Source organism: Pezoporus occidentalis, unplaced genomic scaffold, assembly GCF_034315485.1.
Source record: "Pezoporus occidentalis ecotype Australia unplaced genomic scaffold, CSIRO_AGI_Poc_V1 ctg62, whole genome shotgun sequence".
Lineage (NCBI taxonomy): Eukaryota > Metazoa > Chordata > Aves > Psittaciformes > Psittacidae > Pezoporus > Pezoporus occidentalis.
In genome coordinates this window covers 3,045,595-3,057,672 of record NW_026915966.1, presented here as the reverse complement: position 1 = coordinate 3,057,672, position 12,078 = coordinate 3,045,595, and the positions used below count along the sequence as shown (strand labels likewise).

Sequence of the window (12,078 nt, the reverse complement as noted above, 5' to 3'; positions counted from 1 at the left end):
GTGGGTTTGAGGTTTTCCTCCATGGGTTTGGAGGAAGGGGATGGTTTACCCATCCCTGGAGCAGAGTGGCAGGATGCCTGGCACTGTTTGGCCGATGGGTTTGGCTGAAGGAGAAATGGTAATGATTTTGGACATGTTAAATGAGCGAGTTCTGCTGTTCCTGAAACACAGCGTTTGGGAGCAGCTGTAAATAAGGCTGTGGGCTCCAGTGCTGGATGGGCAGAGCCAAAAGAGCCTTGGTGGTGCCCAGCTTGCTGAAGCCTTCCTCTGCCTGATCTTGGGGTGGGCAAATTGTAGAATCCCAGCCTGGTTTGGGTTGAAGGGACCTTAAAGCTCCTCCAGCTCCAACCCCTGCCACGGGCAGGGACCCCTTCCACTAGAGCAGCTTGCTCCAAGCCCCTGGGTCCAACCTGGCCTTGAACACTGCCAGGGATGGGGCAGCCACAGCTTCTCTGGGCACCCTGTGCCAGTGCCTCAGCACCCTCCCAGGGAAGAGCTTGTACCTTATGTCTAGCCTAAATCTCCCCTCTACCAGAACTACTGGGGTTGTAGTAGAAGAACTAGAGCTCTTTGAGATAAATACCCATGGAGAGGCACCTCTCTTATAAAGACAAGGAACTCAGTTGAGGGTTAATGGTGGAGGGGTCTCTGGCTTGTGGGATCTGTGGAGCTGCTTTGGGACCGGTGTGTGCTGCTCCTTGCCTGGAGCTGGGGGTCCCAGTTGCAAAGCTGGGTTCCAGTTTGCTCTCAAAGCCATCAGCATCCAGCCAGTGCAGGGTCCAGCTCTGCCCAGGGAGCACTGGTGTCTTCAGGGCTTTGCTACCACCAACTGCCCTGGAGCCAGCCTGTGCTGGAGCCCTTGTGTTTTAGGAAGCAATTTAAACTTGACGTTAATCTTGTGCTTTGAAAGCGTCGTCTGCAGCGTGAGGTGCCTGGAGCACTGCAGAACTGCTTTAAAATACAATTTAAACCGGTGCTGGCTGGCGATAGGGGAGCAACTAAAAATACCCTGCTGGTGCTTTGAAAGCAAACAAGTGATGGGGGATGAGGAGGAGGGAAAAGATGGGTTAAAAAGAGATGATAAAATAAATAAAAGCTCGTGCTGGGGTTGTGTGCATCCGTCTCTTCTTCACCAGCCCATCTCCTGTGGCTGCTGGAAGAGGAGACCATGACCGAGATCGTTTTGCTCACTTGCAGAGTGATGGCTTGTGGCAGGCCCTGTGGCACTGTCCCCATGTCCCACAGGGGACACCAGATCTCTTACGTGTGTGTGTGTGGAGGTAAGAAGTAATGAAAGTTGGTGGAAGAGCCCTGCGCTCTCCCTTGCAGCAATGAGACCTTCCTGTCTGTGCATGTGTCTGTTTGTATTGCTGGGCTTCCTGCCTTTTCTTATTTATATGGAAATAGGGAGTAAATGTGTGTTAGGGTAGAGATGGAGCTGCAGCCTGCTCCTACCGGTGTTTCCATTCAGGTGGTGGGGCAGGGGGAGCTGCACGAGGTGGAGAATTGGCAGAAACCCCTTCTGCAGGCTCAGCTTGGGCTCCTACAGCCAAAGTGCTGCCCTTAGGGAGGGACCCAGTGGGGCTGGTAAGGGGACATGGGGCTGGCACCCTCCATCCAGGCTGGGGGATGGCTGGTGGGACCTTGGGTGGAGGCTGAGCTTTGCTCAGGACCTCTCTGGCCTCTCTCTAACCAACCTCCTCCATGAAACCTATTGGGGCATCATCCTTCCATGGGGCATCATCCATCCATGGAGCATCATCCATCTATGGGGCAGGACCTACAGTGCTGGGACATGGAGACCAGGGATGTGGCTTTGCCACGGCTGTCTGGGAGCAGGGTGGCCAGAGGGGTGTCTGCATGTAGGGGTTCCATGGCACTTGTGGATGTGGTTTATGTGGCTGAGCAGCATCGCTTCCCATCTGCTGGTGCTGCTTTGGACATGAATGCCACGGCACAGATGGTGCTCGCTTTCAGCCAGGGGACTTCTGCAGTGCATTGGTCCCCATCCTGCGGTGTCTTGGCTCTAGGGAAGCTGCGGGGTCTCTTGATCCCATGGCATGGTTGTGATGAGAGCCTGGATGGGTCATGGCACACAGCTGATGGTGCCAGAGCTGGCTGTGCAGGGCGCAGCAGGACCTGATGGGCTCTGCCTGCTCCTGGATGCAGTGAGAGGGAGAGAAACACCACTGAGGCTTCATGTTTGCTGCTGATTGCAAGGCAGGGATGAGAGGATGGATGAATCCAGAGGGTAGATGATATCAGGGGGACATAATCTACTTTACCAGCCCATGACTGAAGGCTGCTTAAGTTGGCTGCTTACCAGGGAACCGCTCTGTTGCCAGCCTTTTGCAGTGGCTCAGCAGCACATCAGTGGTGTAGCTGGAGCTGTACTCAAGCGTCCACTTCACTGGCTGCTTCTTGGGGCACCCTCAGGTACTGGTGGTGTGACAGGTCCCTGGGCAGCTCCTTGTGCTCTTTGCACTGGGACATTGGCAGTTGTGTACAACTTAGAATCATAAATCCATAGCAGTTTAATGGCAAATGTGGATGGGTTTGCTGTAGGCAGCAATGGGCTGCGAATGGGCGCCTGCAGGCACCCAGCAGGACCCGGTCCATCCCTGGAGCAGCATCCCTCAGGCTGGGGGCTAAAGGGATGGAGATGGGAGGTAGAGGCCAGCTTCAGCCAAGCCTGGCCTTGGGCTTTCTTGTTGCTAGTTAGTGCTGGGTCCCTGGGCTGTGATTGTAATGGATTATGTGTCAGGGTGAGCCGGAGCCAGTGGCTAGTTGGCTCTTTGGTCTTTTAATCTGTTTGAACCAAAATCAATAGTGAAAGTGAATAGAGGAGTTTGGGAGGGGAAGAGAAGTGAAGGGCTGGCGCTTTGCTCCCTGGGAACCAGGGAGGTGCTGGGCTGGGGTCCTCCCTGGGAGGATGGGGTTCCCCTTGAGATAATGGGGTCTGCAGGCCAGCCCTGGATCCCAGCCACCCAAGCAGCAGGGTGGTGAGGTCTGGGTCCAGTTCCTTCTTCAAGAAACCTTTCATTGTCCTTTTGGGGGGTATAAGCAGCCTGGAGTTGTCCTTTAAAGGAGAAAACCAAAGCAAAGCAAAAGATGCTTTAGAGTGAAATTAATTCAGCTGGTATTTTCACTGGACATAAGTAATGTCTTACCATTTCTGAGCAAATTCCCGCCTTGTACCAAAGCAGTCGGCTGTTAAAAGGCAGCCAGGCAGGGATATGAGTTATGTTTGAGAAGTGGGAGGGGGGAATCAACAACAAATCAGACCTGTATGGACGGTGGAGGTAGAGATATTGTAGAATTGCATTTTAAATGTCAGGGGGATGCTTTGGTGCTCTCCATACTGGTCTGTGGAGCCTTGGGCTCCTCCCACAAGGATGATCAGGGGCTGGAGCACCTCCTGTATGAAGACAGGGTGAGAACATTTGGGCTGTTCAGCCTGGAGAAGAGAAGCTGTGTGGTGACCTCAGAGCAGCTTCCAGTGTCTGAAGGGGGGCTATAGGGATGCTGGGGAGGGACTCTTCATTAGGGACTGTAGTGACAGGACAAGGGGTAATGGGTTCAAACTGACACAGGGGAAGCTTAGGTTGGATATAAGGAGGAAGTTCTTTACTGTGAGGGTGCTGAGGCACTGGAATGGGTTGCCCAGGGAAGTTGTGAATGCTCCATCCCTGGCAGTGTTCAAGTCCAGGTTGGACAGAGCCTTGGGTGACATGGTTTAGTGTGAGGTGTCCCTGCCCATGGCAGGGGGGTTGGAACTGGATGATCTTAAGGTCCTTTCCAACCCTGTTCTATGATTCTATGAGATGGCTCCCAGTGTGAGCAATTGGAGGGGTGGGGGTGGGGGGGTGGCTTGTGGAGGATGCTCAGCACCCTAAACCATGATGCCTGAGCAAGGAAACTCCTTCCTGTCTGCTCCTTCTCCTGTGGCACAACCTGGCCTTTACCAGCACCACTTCACATCACCTCCACTGGTGCCAGCGGTGTTGGACTGCCTGCAGGGAGGCCCCAAGCCGTGGCCGTGCTGGAGGTGCTCCATGGAATGAAATGCTGCTTTCTCAGCTCTCTCCACTGCTGCGTAGTTGTCCTGAGGCATCTGGCATTGAACTTCATGCTCGTGTCCAGGTCTGCACATGCAGCAAAACTCACCCGTGCTCTGTCCTGGCTCCCATTCTTGGAGGCTTCAGTGGCAGGGGTTGGGATGCCTGCCTGGGGATGTTTTCATCCAGGAAGGTATTTTAAAGGCAAGAGTATCATTAGAGAATACCCTTGGGGTTTGACCAAATTTGAGCCTATGTGCCGTTGTCTGTGCCACTGGTTTCACAGAGAAACCATTTCTTCTTCCTCCAGACATCACCCTTAGGGGATGCTTTCTTTTTTTCCCCTGATTTCATCCAATTACTTAGCTGTATGCTCTTCTGAAGCACCATAAATAATTCTCCTCCCTCTGCTGTGTTTACCAGCACGTCTCATGAAATCCAGTAAGATATGATTGATTGCAATCATTATTTCCTAGTGCTGCTATGAAAACCTCCATCAGGTTCAGTGATTGCCTTTAAAGAGTGGCTGCCACTCAGGGAAACTGTCAGAAACCTGCCCTGCTTTAGCAAACTCCAATTAATCTGTTGATCAGTTTTAGCTGGATTTTCTTGCCCATCATTGCTGCTTATCAAAGGTAATGAGAGTATATTTCCTTTGTGATTAGCAGCTTGCTTGCTATTTAAGAAGGGGTTCACGGGACTATTCCATGCTCTTGAGTTGGGGTTGGGTTTACCCTGTTGTGCTGGTTGCAAGGCTGCTGGGGATCTTTGTCACTGGTTTCAGTGGGGGAAGCTGTGGGTACTGACTGGGCTCTGCCATCCTCAGGATCCCCATCACACCCCAAAGCAGCCGTTCTCCGGGTGCCCGGCTCTCTGCTGCACGTTAACAAATTAATCCTGGGTTTAAAAGAGCCACTTCAGCACTTTTCCCCTTCTCTTTTGGTTTTAATGAGACACGGCTTTCCCAGAGATGCAATAATCGTTGCCAAAAACGTCAGCTCATTCCTGTTATCCCCCTTAAGCTTCTGGAACAACGAAAACAACAGCAGCAAAGACCAAGAACTGAAAAAGAGAGGCTTTGATGCAGAAGGGCTTCAACTTTATCTCCGAGAGCAAGGGGAGGGCTGGGGGGGAGCCGTGCCCTCGCCTGCTCTGCTCTCTGGCAGGGTGCTTGGAAAGGTAACGCAGGGAAGGCTGAGATTTACTTATTTTATTACTATTTTTTACTTAGGATTGGGGCTGGGTTTTCATTTCTTCATTGGAGGAGGAAAATCTCTGCTCGCTGTTGACAGCAAAGCTCAGAGCTTTGAAAAGCTTTGAAAAGCATCCTGGAATTGCTCAAAACCGGCTGGGAAATTGGATGGTGGCAGTGACACGAGGGGAAATCTCAGTGAAGGCAGAGGGAGAGCCGGGGGGGGGGGTGGTGGTGGTGTCAGCTGTGGGGCTGGGGCTTGCAGCCTGCAATCCAGGGGGAAACTGTTTCATTCCAAGTGGGAATATCCTTATCCCTCCTTTGTGATTTGGGAGCAGAGCTGTCTTGTCAGCCATGCTTCCATGGTGAGGACTTGGAGCAGGCATCCTTGGCTGGGTTGCCTGGGAGGTGGATGGAGCCCAAGCAGTAGGAGATCTCTATTGCTGGCTCCTCACTGAGCATGGGGCAATCTCTGGGGAGCTTTTCCTGGGTGGTAGGGATGCAGTTGAGCACCCCTGGGTGCACTTCACGGGCATCAGCTCACTGCTGCTGCTGGAAATGTGAGCCCTATGTAGCCTCGTGCCTCAGTTTCCTCCATCCCCCTGCCCAAGCAGCATTAGGCTGAACAGGCTGGCAGGACCCATCCCCGCAGGACTCCCCCGCTTTGTTCTGCAGGGATGAGCTCGGTGCCTGTGTCTGGGTTTTAATCAGGGCCCAGAGCTCTTCCTCTGCCCAGGCTTTTCAAGCAGCCATTTCCATTTCAAATGAGCTGCACCACTAAACAGGCCTTTGTGATTAACCCAATGCAGCCCTGCTACAAACTGGGGCGCGACAGCCCAGCCCTGAGCGGCAGCAGCAGCTCTCAGTCCTCTCCATTGCCTTCCCAGGCATGGTCTTGCATCTTCAAGGATGTTTAAAGCATGTCCAAGGCCAGGTTGGACACAGGGGCTTGGAGCAAGCTGCTCTAGTGGAAGGTGTCCCTGCCCGAGGCAGGGGTTGGAGCTGGAGGAGCTTTAAGGTCCCTTCCAACACAAACCAAACTCGGATTCTATGCTCTTCCTGGAAAACCAGCATGGCTTCATCCCCCCACTCCCCTCCCCCCTGACCCAAACAAGCTGGAATCCAAATCTTTAGGCCAGGGGTACCACTCCGTCCATGGAAACAGGCTGGTCGTGGTTTAAGCCCTTCTGGGCAGCTCTAGGGTCTGTATTGGGTCCTTTTCCTGACCTCCAGACTGACCCACTGGCACAGGACCGTGCAATGGGCAAAGCACAATCTCTGTCTCACCCAAAACCTAACGCCCCCATATTTGTAGCACTGATGCAGACCCCTCCACAGAGCTGAAGAACCGAGCGCAGCATCTGGAGCTGGAGTTAGTTGTGATTTACTGGGAGAGCGGGGAGGGAGCCGGGGCTGCATCTCTGCCGCAGCGGGAGCTGTCGCCATGAGCCCGTTCCCACCATAGACACACACATCGCTCTCATCTGGACACCAAACCATCTAGAGCTCACCCTTTGTGCTGTTTGATGTGTTCAGCAGCCCCAGTTGGCTCCTGCGGTGAGGAGAAGCCTGTGCTGGGGCTGACCCTGGCACTTGATGCCATTGGGAGCAGCCCCACTGCCAGGGCTGAGCAGGGTGCTGGGGGGACGCAGCCACCCTCTGGTTTTGCACGACCTGTTTTGGCATCTCTTTGGAGATGTGTGACGTGCCCCTCATTCCCCATAGCCACCCAGGTGTCCAGCACCACCTGCCCAGCTCCTGCTGCTCCCTCAGTTCAATGTGTGCTGCCTTCTGAAAAACACATGGGAGTGGAATGGGGGAGATAAGCAAACCAGGGGATTATGCACTGATTAAGTTATTACCGGTGTGAAATGAGCAGCCCTGAGATGAAACAGGAGCTTTATTTTCTGTTCTCTGGCTTCAGGCTCGGGGCTCCTGTCACTAAGACCACACATCAAACTGGGAGCCTGCAGCTCCTGTATCCCTCGGTGCTTTCAACGCAGCAGTGGGTCGGTGCTGTGCAAACCCATAGGAAGCAGAGCATGAAATGGGGCTGGGAACTGGGGGCCTTCCCTTCTGTGGGGGGTTTGAGGAGGTGCAATGCTTGAGGCAGAGCTATACCCAGTGCTGGGGCACCCACGCCGTAGCAGATGTGGGTAGTAAAGAAACTCCCTGCAACAGGAAGATCCAGTGCTGCTGGGAGGATGTGCTGGGGGAGAACCACCTATGTGCTTTTGCTTAAGCATCCCCAGCAGGCTGCTGGCAAAGGCAGGATACTGGGCTAGGTGGGTCTTGGAGAGAGGAAAATAGAAGTTCAACGGGAAGGGCTGGGGTTTGTGTTTGAGAATGAAGTTGGCTTCCTGTGAGTACTCAGGACAGGTTGGATCTGGGGGACAAGTCAGGAGTTAATGCTGGAGAGGCAGGGGAGGAAGCTGGATCCAGAGCTGGTTTAACCACTGGTTATCAGGAGCTGCAGCAGCCCAGCTGGATGTGGGCACAGGCAGGGAATAACCCATGCTTGGGCAGGATGATGGGGCTGTGGGTCTGTTGGCAGAGCCAGGGAGGGAATGTCAGGACAGCAGGGCGCCAAGATGGTCCATAACCCACCCACCGATCCCATCAGTGGGGCTGGGAACACAGGAGCACGGGCAGCTTTGTGGCTGAAGCTGTGGGGAGTGTGGTTTTCCTGGTGAGACAGAGCAGTGGCAAGCCCGTGATGTGTCTCACTTTGCTCTTTGTGTGCCTGCAGTGATGGGTGCGCTGGAGTCCCGAGGGGTGCTGAGGCGGATGAGCGACATGCTGGAGATGCTGATGAAGAGGATGGACATCCTGGCCAGGCTGGAGAATAGCACTGACTTCCACAAAGGGGATGAAGCACGATTCCCTCTGGACAGGTCAGTCAGCAGTGCCAATGCCCCATACAGACCCTGTGGAATGGCTCTGGGGGCGTTGCAGGAGCAAAAGAACCCCAGTGTGCTCTGAGGTGTTGGGCTGAGCTGCTCTGTGGGGATGATGGAGCCCATGGGGCGTGGGCAGAACTTCCGCAGTCCTGTTGTTTGCCAAGCCTGGAGCCCTTTTCTTTTGGGATTTCTGAAATTACTGTGATTTTGGGGGGTTTCCTATAACACCTCTCCCAGCCACTACTGCTGCAGGGTGTCTACTAGCTACTGGTGTGGAGGGTGCCGGGGGTGGAGCTCGAGGTGGGACTCACTGGTGCCTGGAGCAGTACCTGGTGCATGGGCTGCGCTCTCTCTACCATGAGGATGGTTTCTTTGTGCCCATATCCCGTGAGTTGCTGCAGATGTGGTTGTTGGTTGGAATCCAGGGCTGATCTGTCCAGCCTTGGAGTCAAGCAAGGCTTAGAATAAACTACAAGCAAACTGTTGGGCCCTGAAATGCTCGCTGGGCAGAGCTGGTGTCCTGATGCACACATTGCATCCATCTGTGCCAGCCTGAGAGCTGCTGTCAGACCTCCCCGTCGTGACATGCTGCTCTGCTAAAGAGACATTTCCCTTTGCTTTGAGAGACTTTAAACATTTATTAATCCTAATGTGGCTGTCATGCCAAGGCCTGCAAAAATGAGAGATAAAGCAACTTGAAGTGATGTGGACTTGTGCCATCCAGAGGGACCTGGACAGGCTTCAGAGGTGGGACAGTGTGAACCTCATGAAGTTCAACAAGGGCAAATGCAAGGCCCTGCACATGGCTTGGGGCAATCCCAAGCACAAACCCAGGCTGGTTCCAGAATGAATGGAGGAGCCCTGAAGAGGATTTGGGGGTGTTGGGTGATGAGAAGCTCCCCATGACCTGGCTTCAGTGTGCGCTTGTGCCCCAAACACCCTGTAGAGAAGAGAAGGCTCCTTGAGGGGGGACCTTAGAGCAGCTCCAGTGCCTAAAGAGAGGCTCCAGGAAACCTGGAGAGGGGCTTTGGACAAGGGCCTGTAGGGACAAGCCAAGGGGAATGGCTTTAACCTGCCAGAGGGGAGACTGAGCTGAGCTCTTAGGCAGAAGCTCTTCCCTGTGAGGGTGCTGAGGCGCTGGCACAGGGTGCCCAGAGAAGCTGTGGCTGCCCCATCCCTGGCAGTGTTCAAGGCCAGGTTGGACACAGGGGCTTGGAGCAAGCTGCTCTAGTGGAAGGGGTCCCTGCCCGTGGCAGGGGTTGGAGCTGGAGGAGCTTTAAGGTCCCTTCCAAACCGAACCATTCTGTCTGTGAAGGTGGAGGGGCAGAGATGAAAAGACCGAGGGGCAGCTCTTGGGACAACCTTTGCAGTGCAGAGGTCAGTGTAGGTTTTGCTCAGGTGGAGTCATGGGTGCTGTGTGAACAGTGGGTGGCAGGGATGTGACATGCAGCGGTCACACCGCCCTGTTCCAGGTCACTGGAGGTGGAGTGCATCCTGATGGCTCCCATCTCTCATTCCCACCTTTGCCTCCTGCCGTGGCTGCTCTCAACAGGTGCTGGGGTACCTGCGCCTCCCTGTTTCCATCATCACTTCCATTTCTCTCTCTGGCTTTCCTTATGTGGCTCTTCTGCGCCTATGATGGAAAATAGCGTAAGTGAGCCTGTAATTAAAGGCTGTGCTGTGCCATACTGCATGCACACGTGAGCTAACGCTGCACAGGCAGCATGGAGCGCATGGTCTTGCCTTTTAAGTAACATCCTTTCAACCCCTGAAATAGCATAATTTACCTTGGTGTTGAGGATTTTGTCTTTTTGAGGCTGGATGGCACCCAAGTGTGCAAGGAGAACAGCAGTAACCTGGAGAGGAATGGGCAACACTGTTATAGCCAGCGACTGGAAGGCGATCACGCACATTTGATGCTTTTCTTGCCATTCTCATATTGAAAGAACCAGTAATTTCAGGTGATGGTGGCTCTGTGCTGCAGCAGATCAGAGAGAAACTTAAACACATTTGTGTGTGATGGCAGCAGGCACCGCAGATGGGATCTTGTGTTTGAGATCTGCCGTCTGGCTGGTGACTCCAGGGCTGTCACTTGGAGAGACTGCAGAGCTTACGGATCCAGCACGTCAAAACAGCCTTGGGTTTGTGTGTGTGCTGAGATGGGCTGGAGCGGTGAAGGTTGTCTTAATTTTCAGGAAGAGAAAATCAGGGACAACAACTTTATCGCCTTTTACTCCTTATAAATTACCCCTAAAGTGCATTCAAGCCCCTTCACTCAATCCTGCACCAAAACTGGCCTGTGTCATCTCATCTAGAGCCTCTGAAGATCACATTTGGTCATGGGGCAGAGCAGCTCTAGATGAAACAAGCATGGTGGGCTCTGGTGGATGGATTTTTGCTGTGATGTTCTGTATGAAGCACTGACAGCATCTGCAAGTACTTGTGAAGCGTTTCCCAAGTGTTCCTCTCCTGCAGGTCTGTGGTTGGAGGAGCTATGTTGGAAGTGTTAGAGCTGAGCTGGGTCTCAGTGGGTTTGAGTGGCTCTATCTACTGTCACGTTCCCTCATCTGTAGTGCCCATTCTTGGCTCATCCCAGTCCATGACCTCCTTTGTAGGGTGCAGAGACAGCTGGAAGGGTGCAGAGCCAATGCACCCTGTCTGCTGCCTGGCTCCGGGCTGACCTGCTGCTCTGATGGATGATGCTCTCCAGAGCTGCGTGGAGCATCCCCGGGGAGTCAAGCAGCAGCTGGTGCAAAACCTGGGCTGAGACCCTACAGAGTGGGGTGCTGAGGTCCCTGTCCCTTTGGGGGTAACCCCCAGGGACCCCTATGTTGAGGGGGATTGGGCACCACCAACTGCACTGGGACCAAATGGTGTCTCCTGAACCCAGGTCAGCCCCATTGCAGCAGAGACACCCTTGTGCTATTCAGTATTAGGAGCGTGGGACTCCACCGAGGGCTTGTTTCCTCCTTCCCTCCCTATCTGTGTCTCTTTGATCACCAGTGACCGACTTGAAGCTGCCAGCAAGAGATAATACAATTAAAGGGTGCTGATTTCAAAGGGATTTTATTCTTTAAAGCAGCTCTGGTTAGCATGACGGCCGCCTTCATCTCCGCTGCTCAGCAGAGCCGTGAGCATGGGCTTTGCAATTCCACAAAAGTGGATTAATCCTTGTTTTCACAAAGCACTGTCCTGCTTAGCACTGGATCCCCAACACAGTCAGGAGGGCTTGGTTTTGCAGAGACCACATGAAGAGGAAGGAGGTGAAGGCTTCTGTGGGCTTTATGGAATAACCCATGAGCAGTATCCCTTTCCAGCACTGCTCCAGCTGAGGGCAGGGGTGGCTTTTCCCCTTGGAAGCACAAGGAGGAGTTTAAATATAGGGGGTGTAATTAATGACCTGCCTTGGAAAGCCTCCCAGCTGCCCAGGCAAGCAGCTTTATGTGGCCAAAAGGTGCTCCAGGGTCTTCCTTGCTCTATAGATGCTATCTGATTGAATACTGTACATGCGCCTCTATATGTAACCTACCAGCCCCTTGCAAAGCTTTGGCTAAAACTCTCGGAAAACCCAAATGTCCACATCCTCCTTAGAAGAGCTGCCCAGGGGGTCTGTGGGACGTGATGCTGGGTAAGAGGACACAGACTGCACCCGTAAATCCACTTGCTGTGCCCCTGGTGCTGCTGCATCTCTTCTCCAGCCCTCCCTGGGCTCCCTGCTGCCTGCACCCTGTCCGCACTGGGAAGGTGAGTGATGGGTTCCCTAATGACAGGCAGCAGCCTGCCAGTCAGCTGCAGAAAAATCAATACCCCTGTTAATTGAATGCAACCCTGGTAAGTCATCAGAGGGGAAGAAAATTAGAAGTACTTATGGAAGCCTCCTGGAGAGCTGTTTACTGGGCTAGGGAAATATTAGTTTGCAGTGGAAGCG

The 12,078-nt window shown here is 53.6% G+C and overlaps 1 protein-coding gene across 1 annotated transcript in view; it reads left to right on the top strand.

Annotated features, from left to right (window-relative positions):
• The window catches only part of MGAT5B (alpha-1,6-mannosylglycoprotein 6-beta-N-acetylglucosaminyltransferase B), a 64,639-nt gene that overhangs the window by 15,183 nt on the left and 37,378 nt on the right, over window positions 1-12,078 (top strand). The window contains exon 3 of the mRNA XM_062639923.1: window positions 8,000-8,144. Coding sequence (XP_062495907.1) covers window positions 8,000-8,144 — 145 coding nt within the window. The remainder of the gene's footprint in view (window positions 1-7,999; window positions 8,145-12,078) is intronic.